This window comes from Danio rerio, chromosome 5 (genome assembly GCF_049306965.1).
Source record: "Danio rerio strain Tuebingen ecotype United States chromosome 5, GRCz12tu, whole genome shotgun sequence".
NCBI classification, from domain to species: Eukaryota; Metazoa; Chordata; class Actinopteri; order Cypriniformes; family Danionidae; genus Danio; species Danio rerio.
Genome location: NC_133180.1, coordinates 21955477 through 21978687, shown reverse-complemented (window position 1 = coordinate 21978687; position 23211 = coordinate 21955477). Strand labels below are relative to the sequence as shown.

The following is a 23211-nucleotide window of genomic DNA, read 5'->3' as shown; positions in this document are numbered from 1 at the left end:
TTCTTCCCCAACATAGTTTAGTTTCTACCTTACACTTGCTAAATACTAAAATCCTGCAAAAAAGAAAAAAAAAAAAAAAAAAAATAGTATGTACTGTCATCATGGCAAAAGACAAAAGAAATTACTCATTAAACTAATTGTGGTGGTGGATGAGGAGATTCCCCCCACTGTGTAAAGCGCTTTGAGTGCCCAGAAAAGCGCTATATAAATGTAAGGAATTATTATTATTATTAATTGTTTAAAATGTGTTCTCTCGAAAAAAAAATCTGTGTTAAACATCAATTGGGAAAAATTTGAAAAGGAATACAAATTTCACAGAAGGGCTAATAATTTTGCCATAAACTTAATGTCCTCAGGCTTGTAAATTGATCAGCATCCTAGACAAGTTGAATTTACATGCATAAAAACACAAGAAATGTCACATTGTAGAACATACTTGAGTATCTCCAATTTACAGGTTTGATCATTCAGTCTAGCCGTGAGTAGCTGAACACCCAAGTCTCCTGGATGATTACAGCTGAGGTCCAGCTCTCTTAGATGTGTAGGTTTTGAATTCAGAACTGAAGCCAGCACTGAACAGCCGTCCTCTGTGATAAAACAGCCAGACATTCTACAAAGATAGACAATACACAAAAATCAGTCCAAGGCACTCAAAAAATAAGGGGAAAATATTTAAAAGCCTTTATTCACATGGCTAATCATTAAAACTGCAGCTACACATTTCAGCAAAGAACTGCCTTCATCAGGGTAATCAGTAGACAATTATTTAATGTGTAGACGATTACACATTTTCATGGAAATGACTTCACTAACAAGGATCCTTAGTATAAGACCATATAGAGTAATGGAGTAAGGAATAACATAGTGTAAACTTCCATATAAAGTCAAGCAGAAGTTTGTGTAACACCTCAGTATCTCCAGTACACATAATGAACTCTTCAGTCCATCTGAGAGCATCTTCACTCCTGAATCCTGCAGGTCATTTTTGCTCAAGTTCAGCTCTCTCAAACAATTTGCTGACTGTAAAACTGAAGCCACTGTTGCACACGACCGATCAGAGAGATTACAAATGGACAATCTGTTCAGAACAAAAATAAAACAACAATTAGAAACCAAGTGAAAATGCAGCACATCCAAACCACTATTGCTGCATTTATTTCCTAAACTGAAAAGGCTAGGACTTTATACTGTATACAAAAATAATGTTTCAAAATAACGTTATAACTTTCAGTTCAAGAAATACTCTATTAAAAGTTTATTTATTAAAATGTCTATATAAATATCAAAACTATTTGCCTGAGATATTCTTGACATTGTTTACAACCAGGTTTACATGTCTTTCCATGGTTGAAACACTCAGTGATGGCATGAGATGTTAGATGTTCATATCATGCTATAACTAACTTTTATTGTCTGACTTTCTTTAACATCTGAAACATGAAAACATTAACACGAATATTGACATCTACTCAAGATATGTTTGGAGATAATATTTTGTGCATATACAGTATGTGAATCATGATTGCAGCATATCAACTCAAGTCAGTCACTCAACTGTTGTGATCAACTGTTGCACAAACCTCAGTATCTCCAGTTTACAGTGTGGGCTCTTTAGTCCAGCTGACAGAATCTCTACTCCTGAATCCTGCAGGTCATTGTTACTCAGATCCAGCTCTTTCAGGACACAGTTTACTGACTGAAGACTAGCGGCCATCGTTTTACAGGACTGACTAGTGAGATTACAGGTGGCCAACCTAAAAATAAGACAAATGAGTAACACTTATATCTTATTTTATGTTTTACAGTACATGTACAGTATATCAAATATCCTGACATGTAACTACAAAATCCAAAAATATGAAAATAAATATGTTTTATCAACACCTTACTTTAAAGCATCCAAGATTGCATTTTAAAATGCAAAAGTATTTTTTATAATTGTTGTTATGGCATAGTCATCCTGTGAATATGGAGCATGAATGGTCATCATGCATCATGTGTTTTAAGCTTCAGAGTGTGTATGGAGACCATTTTCAAGAAACCAGTGCAATTGTCAGTCTGGTAAAGAAGCCTTTCAATCTAAAACGCCTTTTTAAAAACAAAACTAACTATAAACTACTTAACTAGTGCTTTTTGTTTCAGGGCCTAAGTTTGCATTATGCACTTTAAAAGTGTCAAGAAAGACACATACACAGCTGCACTGCAGACATGACTTCACGAACCTTAGTTTTTCCAGTTTACAGATTTTCAGTCCAGCAGAGAGCAACTCCAGTCCTGAATCCTGCAGGTCATTATTATTCAGATCCAGCTGTCCGAGTCGGGAGCCCTCTGACTGTAAAACTGAGGCCAGCACTTCACAGGACTGACTAGTGAGTTTACAGCCAGACAAACTACGAAATAACAGCATTTGTGGAAATCTGTTTGTCTTTATAAAACATTTGATAATCTTCAAATTATCCTTGTATTTGCTTACACTGTCCATTTTTATTTTGGTCAAAAGTCTATTCATGTTTCATAACCCAAAAACATTTACCAGTTTCAAATCATATGGAAAAGCATTTGATGAACAAATGACACTATATTTTGTAGGCTAATATTAGTTATTTATACTCACTGTAATAAAATAAAGTCTCCTCAACATTTGCATCAAACTCATCTAAATTTTTTTTAAGTATGACTGGCACTAATATATTATTTGTTGCGTTTATGCATAATAGGATAAATTCTGTCTTTGTATCTAATGTATAAAGATCATTTGTAGCTTACCTCAATATCTCCAGTTTACAGTGTGGGCTTTTTAGTCCAGCAGCGAGCCACTCTACTCCTGAATCCTGCAGCTCATTGTAACTGAGGTCCAGCTCTCTCAGGCGTGAATTTGCTGACAGCAGAGCTGAAGCCACCGTTTCACAGCACTGCATGGTGAGTTTACAACATTTCAATCTATACAGGAACAAAAAAACAAATTATTACTGTGTTAAATATTAAAACAAAATAGAATGTTTTATATTTTACACAAATAATAATGCAAAAAAATAAAAACATTCTTTGTTGTCAATCGTTTTTCTGTCCCAATATAATATATGTAATTTAGAGGTTTTATAAATAAGATTTCCATCTCTGCAAACTACAATATTAATACTTTCTGAAATAGATGTTTAGTCTGAATGCATGGATAAAAACAAAAAACAAGGTCTTTTTTTCTACTGGCCTGACTTGCAGAATATAAAGGTTTTAGTTATTTTTGTGCATACGTTTGAATGGGGAATGATAAAGAAATGGAAGTTCATTGTTGTTTAACTCTCAAATTAAAGACTGTAAAGGGTAAATAATTTTACTAATCAGTAGCATATAGTAATGGCTAAAAATGTCTGTCACTGAGTCATATTCAATCGAGAGACTGTTTCAAACAATGAGTTTTGAAACAATGAGTCGTTTAATTATTTATTTCAACCCCATTTTCAAAAACATAATTCAGTTTTGTTATATGCATGCATAGATGGTAACGAATTACATTTTGTCAGAATTTTTAATAAATCATTTTGTTAAACTGTCTATTTAGAGTTGTCTGAGAATTTGTGCAACTTTGTTCTAATACTTCACATTTAACAATCTTTACAAAATTCTGAGTGATAACCCATCACTGACCTCAGTATCTCCAGTTTACAGTGTGAACTCTTGAGTCCAACAGAAATGAGTTTTACACCCGAGTCCTGCAGGTCATTGTTACTCATGTCCAGCTCTCTCACTGGGGAGTTGGCTGGCTGCAGAGCCGATGCCACAGTTTCACATGATTGTTCAGTGAGATTACAGCCTACCAATCTGAAATAGCAGAAAACAACTTGCAAGTATTGCAGGTCACAACATGTGGCTGGTTCTCAATGATTAAAAAATACACGATAGGTCTCTCTGTTGTAAAGGGGTCATGAACTGAGAACTCTAAATTTCCTTGATCCTTCAACATAGAAGACGTCATTATACTACAAAAACATATTGTAACTTTCAGAACTCAAAACTTTGCTGTTAGTCTAAGGGTGCTTTCACACCTGTGAATCGATTCAGTTGTTCCGAAACAGAGATTACAAATGTTACATTGTTGCTCTTTGCTCTTGGAGCGGTTCGCTGTCACATTGCAAAGTTTCTAATTGGACCAAAAGAGCTAAAACAAGTCATGTGCGAGTAAACTCTCCTCACATTGGTCAGAGTGTCAGGGTTTATTTTGCAGCGTCCCGCTCAGCTGTCAGGAGAGGTGGTGGTTTGATGATTATTGAAAGGGTGCGCGCGTGCGCGATGTGTCTGAGGAGAGATGCGGTGGGGAGGGGTGAGAAGGGTGCGCGACGTAGCCTATTTGAGGACTGGGAGGGAGACGCGAGATTACCGGGAGATCATCACTCGTTTGCGGGCATCAGAAGACTCGCGAAACTTCCTGCCATGCTGATAATTATCTCTTCATATAGCCGTATGCCTATTAAATATCCATAAAACACTGTGATATAACTGCGCTCGGATCGGACCGCTTTCTCACTGTAATCGAACCGCTCCAGGGTTCGTTTCAATTGAGCCGAGACCACCTCATTCAAGCGATCTCAGAGCGATTACTTTGGCGCGGAACAGAGCGCGATTGCCCTGTTCACATATGCCAAACGAACCGCGCTAACTGGGCAAACGAGATATGTTCCGAAACAAAAGTGTAGATGTGAAAGCACCCTTAGCAACCTTACATTAGTACCTAAGGGTGCTTTAAAATTGTTTATATCAAGGTTGTTTGGCAAAAATGACTAAATGGCTACCGAACATCACTGCTTGTTTAGCTCCGCCCACCAATTTGTGCATACTGTAGTTGACAAGTAAAGAGAGAGGCAAAGGCAAGGTCTGTGCAGAAATCAAAGAATAAATATGAATTCAACGTGAACAAAATAATAAAATGACAAATTAATGAATAACATTTTGTTACTAAAAATGTCTTCTGTATTGCCTTCATTCTGATCCCAATATTAGAAAAGAGTGGATTTTTAGTAAAGATCCATAAAGCCTCAGCGTTTGTTTAGATCTTTTATTCACTTAATTTAACGGGAGAAGGCACAGTCTCATGTTAGATCTTTAGTAAAATCTAAATGCTGTCTCAAATATACTGGTGTCGGCTGTAATGTTGTACCACACAAGTGTAACTAACTTTTTAATGTAAAGTAAGTACGTTTATTTTCTGTTATTACATATCGATTGACACGAGAGGGTCAAAATAGAACAGAAATACCCTGTAACTTCTAAATAATGTTGTTGTTTTTAAATCTATATTATATGTGGACTTTAAGAGAACAGCACAAAATAATGAAACAGTTCATGACCCCTTTAATTTCTTTTTTTCTTATCATTCATTAAAACTCACATTGCCTTTCTGCAGTTCCTCACAGCTGGTATCAGTCTCCTCAGAGCCTGCATGGATGTTGTGTTGTATTTCTTGAGGTCTAGCTCTTCCAGCACATCCTCTGCCATCAGAAGCATGTTAGCCAGCGCTGAACAGTGGGGGGAAGACAAATATATTTTTCTTTTTCCTTCATTTTTAAGGTACGCCTGAATATCCTCAGAAACAGAAGTGTCCTTCATTTCAATTAGGCAGTGTGACAGATTAATCCACCTTTCTGGTCTAACATTCTGCTTTTGACTCTGTTTGAGGTTTTTCATCGCTTTTGTCATGCTTTCAGGGTCGTCCTCCATGTGTGTGAGCAGACCTTGGAGAAGTCTCTGATTTGACTCCAGCAAGAGGCCATGAAGAAATCTAAGGAAAAGATCCAGATGTCCATTATCACTCTTCAGTGCTTCATCCACCACACCATTCAGAAACACATCCAGCGAAACCTCATCAGACTGCAGTTTGACCTTTCTTCTCCCTTTCTTCTTTTGGAATATCTTCAGGACATCACTGCTCTTGTTCAGATAGCTGGAAAACACAAAAAGTGCTGCAAAAAACTCTTGAAAGCTCAAATGAACAAAGCAGTAGACCTTCCTTGACTTGATCACAGATTCCTCATCAAAGAACTCAGTGCAAAACCCGGAGTGCACACAGGCCTCATTGACATCTATGCCACACGCTTTCAGGTCCTCATCATAAAACAGGACATGACCATTCATCAGACCTTTGAAAGCCAGTTCAGCAAGTTTCAATATCAAATCTCTGCTTGCCTCCAGCAGCAATTTTAGATCTTTCTCAATTCCCTCGACATTCTGATCAAACTTCTGCCTCTTCACATCCGTCTGGATGATCAGAAAATGTATGTACATCTCTGTTAATGTTTTAGGGATTTCTGCACTGAGATCCTGTTCCAGGATGTTCTGAAGCACAGTGGCTGTGATACAGCAGAAGACCGGTATATGGCACATTATGTGAAGGCTTCTTGCTGCTCTAATGTGTGAGATGATTCTGCTGGCCTGATCCTGGTTGCTGATCCTCTTCCTGAAATATTCCTCCTTTTGAGGGTCACTGAATCCTTGCACTTCTGTCACACGGCTGATGTAATGTGAGGGGATATGGCTGGCTGCTGCGGGTCTGGATGTGATCCAGATGAGAGCAGAGGGCAGCAACTCCCCCTTGATGAGATTTGACAACAACATGCTCACAGATGAGCTTGTGGACACATCAGAAATCTTCTCACAGTGTGAAAATGTCAGGGTAATTCTACTTTCATCCAGACCATCAAAGACAAACAAGACTTTACATAAATCATAAATCCTAGTGTTTATCTCCAAAAGTTCTGGATGAAAGTCAAGCAGAAGTTTGTGAAGACTGTATTGGTCATCTTTAACTAAGTTAAGTTCCCGAAATGGAAGAACAAAGAGAAAATCGACATCCTGATTTGCTTTTCCCTCAGCCCAATCCAGAATGAACTTCTGCACAGAGACGGTTTTTCCAATTCCAGCAATTCCTTTGGTGAGAACAGTCCTCACTTTGTCTTTCTCATCACTTCTTCCATAACATGGATCATGTACGGGCTGAAAAATGTCATTGCAGTTAATTGGAGTGCCTTGTAAGCGTTCAGTCTTGGCCTTTTCAATTTGCACAACCTCATGTTCTTCATTCACCCCTTCTCTCTCTCCCTCTATTATATAAAGCTGTGTGTAAATCTTATTCAGGAGGGTTTTGTTTTCTTGTTTGTTGAATCCTTCGCATAAACTCTCATACTTCTGCTTTATGCTGGTTTTGTGATGCTCTTTGATACGCTGAGAGATTTCATCTACTGATTGGAAAATGTTGAGCTGCTCTCCAGCAGAACTGGACCCTGGCTGTGGGCACTCAGGCTGATCTTGAACTACCCTGTGGCTAAAAAAAAGACAAAAGAGATCAAAAACAAATAGAAGAATGAAATCAATTGAAATAATATTGCTATGTAGAACTTCATATTGAGAAAATGCTATAGGCTACACTGAACACCCACAGACTGCTTTGTCTTGTTTGAATGTGACAACACATAAATTGCATTCTGTCCTCTACGTGTACAGAGCCATGGCAGTGTTTACATTGACAAATGCAAATTAAATTCAGTTTGAAAAGAAACTAAATTTACATAACGGCGTTTGGCTTCTTTTGTAGCTTTAGAAAAAAATACAGTTGAAGTCAGAATTATTAGCCCCCCTTTGATTTTTTTTTTTTTTTTTTTTTAGATATTTCTTAAATGATGTTTAACAGAGCAAGAAAGTTTACACAGTTTTTCTGATAATATTTTTTTGTTCTGGAGAAAGTCTTATTTGTTTTGATTTCGGCTAAGATAAAAGCAGTTTTTTAATTTTTTAAAAACATTTTAAGGTCAAAACTATTAGCTCCTTTAAGCTATATTTTTCGATAGTCTACAGAACAAACCATCATTATACAATGACTTGCCTAATTACCCTAACCTACCTAGTTAACCTAACTAACATCGTTAAGCCTTTAAATGTTACTTTAAGCTGTATAGAAGTGTCTTGAAAAATATCTTGTCAAATATTATTTACTGTCAAAATAGCAAAGATAAAACAAATCAGTCATTAGAAATGGGTAATTAAAACTATTATGTTCAGAAATGTGTTGAAGAAATCTTATCCCTTCAACTGTGGGTTGCTTTTCTTTCTGTCCTTGGTCAGTCACATACTGTACTCTCACATTATTGGGCATTATCTAAATTTTCATAGATATAAAATAATGTAAATTAAATAGATTGTTGCATGTTTTACAATATGCAGTAATAAATGTGAACACGCATTGAATTTCTCATTATTTACCGCACACTTTGGCATTACATGAAACCTTATATCATGAAAATGTACTTTAAAGTCTTGGAAAATTCATGGAGTTTTAGTAGTAAAAATATTTACAAACCCTAAAAAAGGTCTTCTTTGATGATTCAAAACATATCAATCCAATAGTTTTTAATATTGCAATTGCAGGTTTTAATTTTTGATGATTTTGTATGCTTTGTTTTTTAAAATGTTCAGAGAAGATTCAAAAGTAACCTTTACATTTTTTAACCAAAGAATGAATATTTTTTGAATTTTGAATCATTTAGCCAAAACATTATTTTACTTAAATTTATATATATATATATATATATATATATATATATATATATATATATATATATATATATATATATATATATATATATATATACACAATCATTATTTTTATAGATACATATATACTTAATTAGCAACATTTAGCTATAACAAGTTAACAGCTAACAAATCTCTGATAAAAAGGAGACAGCGAAAACACTAATTAGAATAAAATCATACTTAAAATAGGATAAAATATAATTTAAGAATTTTGTTTTTGAAGTTATGCTGATTTTGTGACCATTTTGATCTAAATGTCAGAGGATAGTCTTTAAAATAACATTAATTCAGGGTGCAAAATGCTAACAAAAAGCAATGATAGCATTTAACGTTTTAATAATAGTTTCAATGAACATTTATTCTGCTATCTTGGAAGGGAGCACGGGGAAATATTTGAAAAACAATATATTTAAAATGTCATATGTCAGCTTCAGTCTTGATGACGTCATGGAACCAAGAGTTCCATTTAGAAGTCTGGCAACTCAGTAGTGAAGAGAAATTAGAGTTGCAGGAATGAAGGAAACATCGACTATACAGCTTCTGGAGCAGATTTCTGCAGCATATCTCGGATTTGACTATCATATGCAGGAGGAATCGACAACAAGTAACTGCACAAAACACAAAACATAGGCTATTATTAAGTTAAAGTTGAAGGCCTAAATCAGGGGCGGTTCTACACCCTTTTGTGTATGTAATGTTAAATTCAGCTCATCTAAAACCACGAACTATTGAACTAGCAACATTTTATTTAAAAATCTCGCTTCAAATACCCACGCGACCTTAATTATAGCCTACTACATGATCGCGAGTTGCAAGTTTCATCTTTATAAGCAGTTCTTTTTAACTTCTGATTCAAAAACAATCAGATACAAGTACTAAGATAACTGTTGAAAATTCAGATATGAACGCGGATGTTTATGGTAATGATTAATGTAACCGTTTGAAAGCCATTTGATGTTTTTTCTTTTATGGAATTACATTCTTGCGCCAAAAGGTGGCGACAAACAACCATTTAAATGTGTTACAAGAATTTTTGAAGAATTATTAATCCAGTAATGAAAATCTAAGCCAGTTATTAAATCATTAACATTCAAATTTAAAGAAATGCTTTTGTATATACATCTAAGTCATAATTATCCAGGCTATGTGCCATATACCAAAAGATTAAAGCTGACATTCTCCCTTTTTCAGTGATAAATTCATGGGGAAATTATTAAAGTTTAGTAAAACATGTCTAATTTTTAAATTTTGAACTTCTAAAAAGCAAGAAACTATTGAGCATGGTACAACGGCTGTATTTGTAAAATCAAATATCAGTAGCCAATGTTAATAAACATAATATAATATATATATAAATATATAAAATATAATTTTAAAATCCCAACCAATTTCTGATTCATTATGACAATTTATGATAGTATAGGGTTGAGACCTAATACTGAGTATTTTGATAAAAAGCTACTTAAACATTATAGTTTTTTTTACTCTAAATTACAAATGTATGTTTTATGTGTTCGCATTACACTGGCTGTATATACACAGACAATCACGTTACCTACATACATGTATATAGCAAAAAATCAAGTTCAAAAGAAAACTCTTACTCATCCTTCTCTAAAAAATAATCCACCATAGAGAAATTTTCAAGCATAGCATCAGTATCTTGCTAAAAGACTAATTATTATCCGCCATAAAATCAACTTAAAATAAGTGGATTACCTTGACACATATTGGGCTTTAAAGCAAAATAAACCATTCCTGTAATTTCAGTGATGAGTGGAAAAATCTAAACAGAAAGCTAAAGGTAGCAGTTTTCTTGTATTTCAAGGGACTGACCTGATTTTCGCTCATGTGAGGAGATAGTAAAGTATATTTGTCATGTCTAATGGTGGAAAAGAAATGTATTAACAGATTTATATGAGAATCAGAAGGGGTGTCTGTATAGAAAATTAACAAAGAACAATGAGGGCCTTATTTTGACGTTCCATGCAAAGTGCAAAGCGCAGGGGCGGCAGCAGGCGTGTCAGAATCTACTTTTGCTAATATAAGGACAGAAAAATCCGCTTTGCGCCGTGGCGCATGATCTAAAAGGATTGAGCTTATTTTCTTAATGAGTTATAGGTGTGTTTTGAGAATAAACCCTTCAGAGTCTCGTCTCCCATTCCCTTTAAGAGCCACTTGTGTCACGCCATAAGTGCATTTGTTATTTACATGATGACTTTGTAAGTGGAAAAACTGAGCATTTCACTAGAGAGAAAACAGTTAAACAGAGCATCTGCAGCGTGAGAATGAGAGATAAGGCATCTCATAATCTACTTTCACTTTCGCTCTTGTGAATAGGGAAATCTTGTACGCACAGAAATCAATTAGCCTATAAATAATTAATTTCGTTTGTCAAGTGCAAAGATTTGCTTCAAAACTATTTCTTAATTCAGTTTTAATTTCCAGTAAACCAATAAATAAACAATAATAACGAAGTGTGGTCAAAAACCTGAGTTATATCCAAATACACATGCTGTGCCACATATGGTCTGAAACCTGACAGATGGACAAATCTAAGCTTGTTTTTAATAAAAACAAATATAAATATGGGTATAAAAGATAATACTGCTAATAATGATTACATTATACAAAAGCAAATTGTAATGAATGAATTGGAAAAGCCTCCCGGGATGAAGAAGGCATAAAGGCAGTGGTTTTTAAATTTATGCAGACTAGAAAATAATATGTTTTGTAATATTTTAATCCTTTATATTTGTAGGACTTACCAGTATGTGTCACTATTGTTTGTATATGTATATTTTTAAAGATAGATGTTATTATGCTTCAGAGTATTTAAAGAACAAATGTAAGTATGTATATTTATATAAGTTTAAATGCAGGCACATTTATGTTGTATTTTCATATATGTCAAAGTTTTGATAGATTATGGAGATGTGTATTACCGTTTCTAGCCAATAGGTTGTGTCTGTGTATAAATTAAGATTAAGCAAGTTTAATTTTTCTTTTCTCTCAGTTAGTTATTGTTCGGGGACGGTTTGCTATAAGCTATATATATATATGCTCTTAATAGACGGCAGCTAGCTCTCTGCAACTCTCACATGGTCGCCCACTGAAGCGAAGCAGGGCTGCGCCTGGTCAGTACTTGGATGGGAGACCACATTGGAAAGCTTGGTTGCTGCCGGAAGTGGTGTTAGTGAGGCCAGCAAGGGGCGCTCAACCTGCGGTCTGTGTGGGTCCTAATGCCCCAGTATAGTGACGGGGACGCTATACTGCTCAATGAGCACCGGCTTTCAGATGACCAAGGTCCTGACTCTCTGTGGTTGTTAAAAATCCCAGGATGTCCTTCGAAAAAGAGAAGGGGTTTAACCCCGGCATCCTGGCCAAATCTGCCCACTGGCCTCTGTCCATTATGGCCTCCTAATCATTCCCATATCCCAATTGCCGTCATCACTGTCATCAGATCCTAAAGAGGAACCATTTACAGATGCATGATGAGCCGAGATGGCTGCCATGTAGACCTTTAGTGTGGAAGAAGCCTGGCCACTCTCTAACAGCCCTTGTAAAAGGGTTAAAACTACTGGAACTTTGCATTGCACAGGATTATAGATTCGGAGTCGCACACCATGAACAAAATGACTTCTATCAGTAAGCATAAAGCTTCCTTCTAGAAGCTGCCCTTGCGTTAAGAACTGTATGGATGACTGAAGGCTCACATTCTTCTAATAAAGGGTTGGTCCCAGAGGCCACACCCATAACTGTAGACGTGCTGGATCTGGATGCCAAATATGACCATCTAGTTGAGACAACAGGTCCCTCCTGCCTGGAAATTGCCTCGATTGGTTCACCAACTTTAGGAGCAAGGGAAATCATGGTTTGGACAGCCACCGTGGTGCTTTTAGAAGCACACGGTGTCTGCCCTGGGCAATCCTGTGCAGTGTCTCCCATATCAGAGGTATCAGAGGAAAAGCATAAAGAAGGCAGTTTGGCCAGTCATGTGACAGGGTCCAGCCCGTTAAGACAGGACGCACTCCCACCTGAGCAAACCACAACGGGCAATGAGTTGTGTTTCTCATCGCAAATAGGTTTACTTCTGCCCTGCCAAACTCTGTCCAAATGTCCTGGACTACATACGGATGAAGTCTCCACTCCCCTGGATCGATCCGATTCCTGGACAGAGCATCTGCAGTGAAACAGCCCTAGGCAGATAAACAGCCCTTAGTGATGCAAACCGAGAAATAGACCATGTGATAATCATTTGTGTGAGACGCAACAAACTTTTTGACCTTGTACCTCCTTGGAGATTCCAATTGAACACCGTCAATGTGTTTTCTGACCGGATTAGGACATGTCGCCCCGCTAAAAACAGGAAGAAAATGCCTCAGGGCCAGCAAAACTGCCTGCATCTCCAGTTCATTGATATGGTGCCTTGACCATCTGCCGCTGATACCTCTGTGGTTTCATACTGCCCCCCAACCCATAAGGGACGCATCTATTGTTATAACCTCGCGGCGGGAGGGAACAATTCCTAACGGTACCTCGGCTGTCAAAAAGGCTTGGGACTTCCATTTGTGAAAGGCCTGCATGCAACCCTGAGCAATGAGAATTCGTTAATACCGATGACGAGATGGGTCTAACCGCAGAAGATTGTTCCATACCTGCAGGGGCGGCAGATGAAGCAATCCCAGGGGAATTACACAAGAGGCTGCCGTTAGCATCCCGATCAACCTCAGGAGCAAGCCATACTGTAGAGATACTCCCAAACAAAACTGGCTCAAGATTCATGCCATTTCCCCACACATACCCTAGTACAGAGCTACTGTTTGCCTCAGCTTATGGCATACCACAACCCAAGCTACCAGTATTTGAGAGTGGTAATGAAAGAGACTTTGCCTTGTTAAAACTGGCCCTGGATAATTTGTTCAGTAATCACAGCTACTTTAGTGAGCAGTATAAATATCATTTACTGTTAAGTCATTTGAAGCTACCCAGCGCATAGCAGCTAGCGAAAGCTTATATGTATCATTCACATCCATACTCAGCTGCACTACAAGGACTTCAGGACAAGTACGGACAGCCAAGACAACTCGCACAGTCAGAGCTGGGTGCCCTAATGAATAGCCCACCACTTAGACTGGGTGATGCTAATGCCTTTGACATCTTCGGCTTTTCAGTCCAGTCATTAGTAGGCATGTTGAGGACCCTTGAAGGTCAAAATGGGTACGAGCTTATGTGTGGCTCTCATGTGGATCGACTACTCAGCAAGTTACCACCTGCCTATCGTGACAACTTCGTTGAATACTGTTTAAGCCGGGGTATCCTCCAGACAGGCACAGACAGAACCTATACACTCCCCGATCTGGCCACCTGGTTAGAGATTAAGTCCCAGGCGAAGCAAATTTCCAGCCAAGCTGCAGCTTTGTTTCTGAGTGACCTAGCCAAGTCTCAAGGTAAACCCACGACATATTTCTGTCCAAAGGAGCAATTCACACCTGTCCTGTTGACCAGCGAGAGAAGCATAAGAAGTCCTGATACTGCAGCACAGAGATCTAGCACAGAGTCAAAGCCCTTGCCATATTGTCCTCATTGTGATAGCAGAGACCATTACCTGAATTCATGTGAACAGTTTAAGAAACTAACTACAGCTCAAGTTACCACTTGGATTAGAGAGGGAAAGCTCTGCTGGAGGTGTGGTCGAACTTATGACATGGCAGTCTGCAACCTTAAGCGCCCATGCAGTGTCTGCAAAAAGTTACATCTTACCGTTCTACATGATTCAGTTCAGGACCCTTCTAGAGCTGTTCTCATGGTCAGTTTGCCACCTACCAAAATTTATCTGGATCAACCTAACCGTTCCCCTAAGGTCATGCTAAAAAGTGGTTAAAGTCCTGCAACAAAGTGGTCGAAGAACTATGGAAACCCATGCCGTTCTCGATGATGGATCAGAGAGAACATTAGTGCTCCAGCCAGTTGTGCAACAGCTTAAATTATTTGGTACCCCTGAACTGCTCCAGCTGCAGACCATTCACCAGTGTCACACTGAACTTACTGGATTATCTGTATCATTTGAGGTGTCATCTGTATTCAATCCTACAAAGAAGTTTGCGATACCCAACGCATTCACTGCCACAGGTCTGTGTCTAACGGAACACAATTACCCAGTGGCTGCTCTGCAAAGGGCTTATCGACACCTAAAGGATCTGCCACTGCCTCCCATAGATAGAGTGAAACCACTGCTCCTCATTGGGTCCGACATGCCGCAACTCCTGACACCAGTTCAGCCTGTATGCAAGGGCCCACCAGGGGGACCCATTGCTGTTCGTACACAACTTGAATGGTCTCTCCAAGGCCCCATAAGTCCGATGCAGCCCTCAAGAGGAAGTCAGCAGTGTCTTCATATGATGTCAGTTCCCACCTGTGATAGTCTGTGTACACCTGCCAGAGTCTCTCCACATGTTGAAACACTCTCATACAACACCAAGATGGTTACCAGGTCCAAACAGGACAAGGAGGCTTACACTTTGCTGCAGAATGCAACCGTCAGAGTGACTGTGGACTGTGTACGATATGCTACACCATAACTGAGACGGACCCCTCGAACCTTACTCCCCGCCGATAAAACAGCCGTTCTCGCAAGTTTACGCCGTACTGAGCGTACCCTTGAAAGGGATCCTGAAAGGGCCAAAGTCTACTGCAGTGAGATTACTAAATTGGAGTCAGCTGGTTATGTAGCAAAATTAACGGCAGAGGAAGCAAACCAAAGTGAAGAGTCCTGGTTCATTCCGCACCACATGGTGCACCATAATGGTAAAGACAGAATTTTCTTTAACTGCTCCTTCCAACACCATGGACAGTCTTTGAATGATCAGCTGTTCAATGTTGGGACCATCCTTACTAGGTGTCCTCCTGAGATTCCGCCAGCACACAGTTGCTATCAGTGGGGACATCAACGGTACGTTCCACCAGGTCCATTTGTTGCCAGGAGACAAATCTGTGCTACGTTTCCTCTGGAGAGGAATGTGCAGAGATGCAGAACCTGAAATATATGAATGGCAGGTGCTTCCATTTGGCACAACGTGTAATCCCTGTTGTGCCATTCATGCCCTCCAACACCACGTCCAAGAGCACAAAGAGGGTAAAACTTAATTGGTTGATATTGTGGAACATTCCTTTTATGTTGCCAACTGCCTTGCTAGTGTACCAACAGCGAGTGAGGCTAAAGTGATAGTAGATGGGTTACGCCAGCTCCTTTCTGAAGGTGGCTTTGAAATTAGACAGTGGGCATGCAATGTACAATGCGGAACCGAACATCTACCTTCAGAGGCCAGGTCTGCCAGTAGTGAGCGCTGGTTAGCACAAAGCAGTACTCATCTTCAGGAGCCCACTCTTGGGTTGTGGTGGGACTGCATCAATGACACCTTGGGGTACAACTTGCGTTCTGTGGAGACTGTTGAACCTACCCTGAGGAACATTTATAAAACATTGGCGAGTCAGTACGACCCTTTAGGGTTCATAACGCCATTCACTACTAGAGCCAAGGTTATCATCCAGGACCTCTGGAAGCACAACCTTGGTTGGGACGACCCCGTAGAGCCATCACCTCTCAGAAATACTTGGCTCACCTGGGTAGTAGAATTCCCTACACTTACCAAGATATAGTTCCCTTGGGCATATACCCCGGCCTCTGCTGACAACCAATCGGCTATACGAGAGCTTCATGTCTTCAGTGATGCGTCGGAAAGAGCCTATGGTTCAGTGGCCTATCTACGCACCACCGATGAGCAAGGACAAATCCATATTACCTTTGTCTCGGCCAGGTCTAGAGCCGCGCCTCGCAAATGCCTATCTTTGCCACGTTTGGAGTTATGTGCTGCCCTTACTGGGGCGCAATTGGGGAAAGTAATCCAAGCTGAGTTGATGCTACCAATCCACAAGATCACTTTCTGGTCTAATTCTACAACAGTGTTGTATTGGTTAACATCCGAATCGTGAAACTACAAAGTGTTTGTAGGGACACGGGTGACAGAAATACAGAATTTAACAGAGATGGCTGAGTGGAAGTACTGTATGTTGAGTCAAATCACAACCCTGCCAACCACATCACACAAGGCCTTACCCTGACAGAGATAGCAGGCCCCCATCAATGGAGCTTAGGTCCAGCCTTCCTGATCCAGTCACCTGATCAATGGCCATCAATGCCTAAAACTAAAGCTGAACCTGATTGCAATGAGCTAAAAAAAAAATCAGCCTCTATCGGACCTGCTTCAGTACCCAGTGTTTCTCTACCAGTTCCAGTCATCTTTCACACATGGCAAGAGCTCGTTCAGGCCACTAGTAGATCCCTACATGGGGCGGCTGCCGACACAGACTCCCCTAAAAAGGCTTCTGAGTATATTGAAGCGGAAAAGTTACTTCTGGCACAGGCTCAGATGGACTCCTTTCCTATGGAAGTTAAACATCCAAAGGCTAGACATCCTGTTTCACCAAACAGTCACTTAAGCTCACTTGCTCCAGAATATGATGATGCTACTGGTCTCATTAGAGTGGGCGGGCAACTACGACGTGCTGGTGATTTTGACTTGGAGGCCATACACCCAATCGTGTTAGACCCTAGCCATCAAATTACAAAATTGTTGATTAAAGAAACGGACCAACAACTCCTTCACCCTGGCTCAGAGAGGGTTCTGGCAGAATTGCACCGCCAGTATTGAATCCTTCGAGATCGACAAGCAGTTTGTAAGCATCAGCATACCCGTCAAGATTGTCGGATATGGTGAGCCAAACCTCAAACTCCACGAATGGCAAATCTCCCCCCTGTAGATTAAATCGGTATAAGCCACCATTTTATTCTACAGGTGTGGACTGCTTTGGACCATATGCAGTCAAGATTGGACGCCGACAGGAGAAAAGATGGGGGATCATTTACAAATGTCTAACAACACGTTGTGTACATCTGGATCTGTTGGAGCATATGGACAGTGATGCTTTCCTTCTTTCCCTGCGCCATTTTATAGCCCGACGAGGCAAACCTATGGAGCTATTGTGTGATAATGGCACCAACTTTATCGGAGGTGATCAGGAGTTACCTAAATCCTTTGAGGCCATGTCACCAAAGCTACAGGAACAGCTGGCACAGCAGAAAATCAGGTTTCACCATAACCCCCCAAATGCTCCTCACTTCGGAGGGACTTGGGAGCATGAGATAAAATCAGTTAAGACTGCACTCCAAGTAATCCTCAGAGAGCAGTCAGTGCCAGAACCAGTTCTGAAAACCCTTCTGGTGGAAGTGGAAAACATTCTAAACTCCAAGCCACTCGGATACGTATCTTCAGATATTGCGGATGTAGACCCTATGACTCCTACTGCTCATGGGTCGCCGAGATGCCTCGCTACCCCAGGTCTTGTATGATTTTAGTAACCTGCTTGGAAGACGAAGATGGAGACATAGTCAGGTGCTAGCAGATTGTTTCTGGGCTACCTTTATCCGTCAATACCTACCAAGCATGCAAGGGCGTCAAAAGTTGATAACAGATGGGAAGGAACTGGTAGTAGGACAAGTTGTACTTAGGGTAGATCCACGGCTTCCATGTTCCCATTGGCCTGTAGGAACTGTAACAGAGGCTTTACCTGGAGCTGATGGCCGCATTCGAGTGGTCAGAATCAAGGTTAAGGACAAAACATACACTCGTCCAGTCGTGCAACTCATCCCACTTCTTCCTCTTGAGGACAATGACACAACCACCCCTGACAGACTTTCTTAATGTTCAATTATCTCTTCAGATAATTGGGGGCGGCTGTGTCAGAAAGCCTGCTTGATGGACTAGGAACTAAAGTTTGTTGCATGTTTCTAGTGGGGACAATTAGTTTATGGGACCTGCTGTTATGTTCTCCATCACTGCTCCTGCTTATGTTGTGTTTTCTGTAATGTGTTCATTTTATACAAACCATTACACCTTATCCATTACTCACTACCATTACCCATAATCGAGCAATCTGATGATTATGTTGGAGAAAATAAATGTTTCAAACGTCAACATTTCTCCTGCCCTCCTGATTCTCTGACCGGAATCTGGTCCATATTTGACCGCTTCAACCAGTAGAAAATCTACATGTAATAAGGTTTACTACATTAGGGCACTACATTCTTGACTGGATGACTATTAATGGCTGATGAAAACACTTTTATTGTGCACCGTGGCCATCTGGAATACATGGGACTGGCTGTCTGTTCACCCCAGGTAAAAACCGGGAAATAGGATTAGGGTGTGTCCTGTGGGTTGCGGAGGGTGGGACACATCTCACAACCCAAGCTGCCGAAATATGACAAAAATAGTTTTACACTTTTTGCTCTACTATGAAATTAAATACAACAAGTGTCTGATTGGACTTTATGTCTGAATGGTTCCTAGCACCGATGAAACATTCTGGGCGCAACTGACCAGCTACGGGCCCACTGCACTGCGTTTATAGCGTGCATCCAGAGATCTTGCATCAGTCTGAAGGATCAAGTTATGAATGTCCCTTCAAAATAAAAAAGTCATGGCACTACATTTAGGCAGCATGACTGTTAAAAGACCAAGAGTTCATAGACTAGTAGTGGCAAAGTTGCCAGTTAATGCACAGTCTGCATGCTGAACAATAAGGAAATGACTGCCCATGTAAGACAGCATAAATGTTGGGGCACCATATTCTTGTCTGGATGTCTATCAATGGCTTATGAGAAAACTATTATTGTGCACCTTGGCCATCTGGAACACATGGGACAGGCTGTCTGTTCACCACAGGTAAAAACCAGGAGATAGGATTAAGGTGTGTCCGGTAGGGTTGCGTTGGGTGGGACAGACTGCTCTTGTAAGAAAATAAATATAACAATTGGCTAATTGGCCTTCATGTCTGATCGGTTCCTAGCTCCTGTAAAACACTCTGGGTGGAAATGACCAGCTACGGGCCCACTACACTACATTACATCGAGTTGACGCCAAAGTTTTTTTTGGCAAAGTTTTTTTTTTTTTTTTGCTTTAAGATTTCTCTTTAGTTATTTAAAGGGCCATGAAACCCCTTCGTTTCAGCAGGGTGTTTTCACACCTCTACTTTGGAAAAAGTCAGAAAAGTGGGTGTGTCCAGCTCTGTTTAGGGGGGAGTGTCGAAGGAAGAAAAGGGGGATGGTGTGGGAGTGTCTATTTGGGCACGTGCGAGTTTCAGAGTCAAAATTCACACACACACAGTAGAAAGTGATGGTGTTTAACCTACATGGACATCTGTAGTCGAATTATTTGCCAAATTATTAAATGGTGGACTTTAACTGCAGTTTGGCTCTTTCATTCAGGGAATTCATTCATGCCCCTCGCGACAAACGAGATATTTGATTCGAGGAGCTGCTCTAAGCGTGTATTTTTCATGCAATGTTTGATACCGCACGGCGAATGAGAGAAAAAAAACCTCCGCATTTCCTAGAAACTTAGATGCACACGGCAGGTAGTGTCAGAAAGCCGCGTGTGTTATTCTGGTCACTAAATGCGGTAAAAACCCTACACGAGGTTAAAGTTTGGTTGTGGTGCTAACGTGTTTACACCCGGTGCAATAGTTAAACAAAGAGCACTGGTCACTCACTTACCAAATCTGTAGAGACAGGACAATCACCAGCAACTTGAGCCGCGTCTTTATGAAGAGAATACTAAAAGCGAATCCGGATCTCAGCGTTTGCAGATGAGAACAGCTCTCAGGTAAACAATGTTCCTCCTTAGACACGCAAGTTATTGTTGTCGAGCGTCGCGTACACTGTTAATCCACACGTGAGTCTGAGCTCTCACAGAGAGAAAATGAAAACGAAACTTAACTGCAGCAAACTATAAAAGCAACACTTCATGCTTGTTTTGCCAACACAACGTGGCGTCTCTGTCCTGTAAACACGGTGATAGTAATGAATATTAATGAAGTTGCACAATAGAGCACGCTGATTTGTTTGAACCAAGCCTTACTCATGCATTAATGCATCACACTGTAAGACGTAATAAGACACACTCTGGCACAGACACCCAGTCTGCACGCTGGAATACAACGCTATTATGTAATGACCGTGACGCAGCTTCAAAAATTCGTTTCAAACCGGAAGTACGAATTTGCTTGAAATAACGCAAAAACAACCAATTTACACTTTTTAGTGAAATATGTGTCCTAATAGCGTTTTTAGCAGTGTGGGACACATATACGACTGTCAACAGCTCAAAAAATGTGTTTTGGTGTTTCGTGACCCTTTAAAGGTGTAAACTTACCCATATTTAAATTGTTCTGATGCATCACTGAATCGAGGAGGTTCAGCCATAGACCTGTCACTCTTTAAAGACACATAGCTTGATATTGTAGATGACAGTCTCCGATGGTGAACAGCACAGACTTCTACTTTTTCTGAAAGACTGAAAATACATATAAAAAAAGATACATAACTACGACTTAAGACTACAGGTTAATATATACACATTACAGAATGCTTTTAACAGTAGTTTTTGAGCTTAGCATGTCAACAATGCATGAGATTTTCAACTGAACAGCTATATTACAGAACAGCTTTAAAGTTAGTAAAGCAATTACAAAGAAGACCACCTAATGTATCTATTCTTTATCAATTTTAATTAATTACTGAAAACCATAGAGAATCAAAAATGTATATGTATGTATGAACTAGGCATGGGACGATAACCGTGTTCAAGGTATACCGCGGTTTGGAAGAGTCAAGGTTTTGAAACCGCCAACATTTTCTGCAATACTGTTCCCAGGGGCGGACTGGCCATCTGGCAATTCTGGCAAATGCCAGAAGGGCCGGACCATTTTTTTAAATGTGGGCCGGTCAGTTTTTTATTTTTATTTTATTATTATTTTTTATATGTATTGTTTTTATATGCAGGCAGCTTTTATCTCGTGCAACATGTGAATATTATGATGACGTTGATGATGGTAATAATAGTAATAATAGTAAATAATAGTAAAATTAATAGTAAATGTTAAGCATTTGGCCCAATCGGTGATAGTTTCGAAAGGGGCCGACTCAATCAAAGGTTACGCGGACATAATCAAAATCTGGCAAGAATGTCAAACAAACAGTACGTATGGTAATGTGGGCTGGTGTGGCTATGGTGCCAGGGCTGAATTTTTGTCCCAGTCCGTCCCTGACTGTTCCTAAGATATGTGTAAGATTTTTTTATTTACATTTTTGTTTAGTTTTGTTTTTTAAGACAACAGTATCTCCAGCAGAAAGAAATATCTAAAGATGCTGTTTTAAATAGTAAAGAAATGTGTTTTTAAAACTAATGAAGACAGCAGAAGTCAATGATTAATTTTTAATTGTTTAGCCGGACATGTTTACTGTTTTAAAATATTATAAAAATATATATTTTTTAATTTTCTATATTGTTCTAACCAAGACACTTGAAAACAATATATTTTAGAGCTGTAATCACAATACTATGATACCGTGAAACTGATATTTTTATCCAAGGTTATCATACTGTCAGAATTTTATACCGGCCCATATTTAGTATGAACTCACCTGGACTGCAAATGTTGAGCTACATGACTAAATTTAGGAGGTTCAGCCATTGATCTGTCACTCTTTAAAGACACATTGCTTGGTAGAGATGATGCTGCACCCTGGAACTGGTAGTGAACAGCACATTTCTGCTCCTCTTTCTCTGAATGACTGCAATGCAGAAATTGCTAACTGTTATATTAATAATACAATTTATTAAATAGTGCATAAATATTTAAAGTGACTATACTCTAAACAAAATAATCCAAAAAAATCATATAATCACGAAAATTACAGTTATTCAACAATCGTTTTTTAAATGTTTATTATGAAAGGATTTTTCTGACACATGATCACTTTTACAGAGGTGTATTCAGCTGGACTCACCTGAGTGGAAAATGTTTCGCTTCGTCACTGAATTTAGGTGGTTCAGCCATTGATCTGTCACTCTTTAAAGACACATAACTAGGCACTGGAGATGATGCTTTCTCGAGCAAATTATGGATCCCACTCTCTTCCTCTTTCTCATCAGTAAAACTCATTTTACACGCAGTACCGCACTCCTTCTCTCTCCCCAAAAAGACACTGGACTTTGACGAAAATGATTTTTCTTCCTCCATTATAAGCACAACTAAGTTACGCGAAAAGATTTAACGTTAGGCGATACACAGCACAGTTGAACACCACGAGACAAATAAGTTACTATAAAAAAATCACCACGAGACTTCTTTGCAGAGCTTATATTTCAAACTAAAAGTCATGACTGTATATTTTCCTCATAGCGGTTAATGATTAACGTTATGCAGCACTAACGTCAAACGGGGAAACGTACAACTGAAGGAATCCTGTGTATATAAGTCTGGACATGGATGTGTTTTGTTTTGGTCTAAAGTACTCTCAACAGTATTAAATGACACCACATTTTAATGTAACGTTAATAAGAATGTATACGACTTGCTGGTTAAACTAGTTAAGTTCATAATTACCTTTAACTTTTCCTTAATTCGATTGTGTTTGTTAAGTGTTAGCATATACCGTCCTCTTTAAAAGTTCATAAGTGTTAAAGATGAAAAACCTGCTCATGTTTGTTTCTATAGTACAGTTAACTG

General features: G+C 39.3%; 2 protein-coding genes across 10 annotated transcripts in view; one reads left to right on the top strand and one right to left on the bottom strand.

Annotated features, from left to right (window-relative positions):
* LOC101886205 (uncharacterized) overlaps window positions 1-7560 on the top strand; it is an 18916-nt gene extending 11356 nt beyond the window's left edge. For 3 of the 4 annotated variants that reach the window (XR_012406814.1, XR_012406817.1, XR_012406819.1), the window contains 3 exons: window positions 2237-2369; window positions 2781-2919; window positions 5700-7560. The gene's annotated coding sequence lies outside the window, so the exon portion shown is untranslated. Of the gene's footprint in view, window positions 1-2236; window positions 2370-2780; window positions 2920-5398; window positions 5563-5699 lie in introns of all 4 variants that reach the window. The other variant, XR_012406815.1, reaches the window with a different exon arrangement.
* The window catches only part of si:dkey-13n15.11, a 25432-nt gene extending 2221 nt beyond the window's left edge, over window positions 1-23211 (bottom strand). The window contains exons 1-11 of one of the 6 annotated variants that reach the window (XR_012406809.1): window positions 23089-23211; window positions 22490-22733; window positions 22124-22273; window positions 20853-20993; window positions 5384-7312; window positions 3646-3819; window positions 2767-2940; window positions 2223-2352; window positions 1581-1754; window positions 908-1078; window positions 437-610 (exon numbers count right to left, since the gene is read on the bottom strand). Coding sequence is in view for 4 of the 6 variants with exons in the window: in XM_068221423.2 (XP_068077524.1) it covers window positions 437-610; window positions 908-1078; window positions 1581-1754; window positions 2223-2390; window positions 2767-2940; window positions 3646-3819; window positions 5384-7312; window positions 20853-20993; window positions 22124-22273; window positions 22490-22722 (3488 nt within the window). In the remaining 2 variants the exon portion in view is untranslated. Of the gene's footprint in view, window positions 1-436; window positions 611-907; window positions 1079-1580; window positions 1755-2222; window positions 2391-2766; window positions 2941-3645; window positions 3820-5383; window positions 7313-20852; window positions 20994-22123; window positions 22274-22489 lie in introns of all 6 variants that reach the window. The other 5 variants (XM_068221423.2, XR_012406808.1, XM_009301436.5 and 2 more) reach the window with 5 other exon arrangements.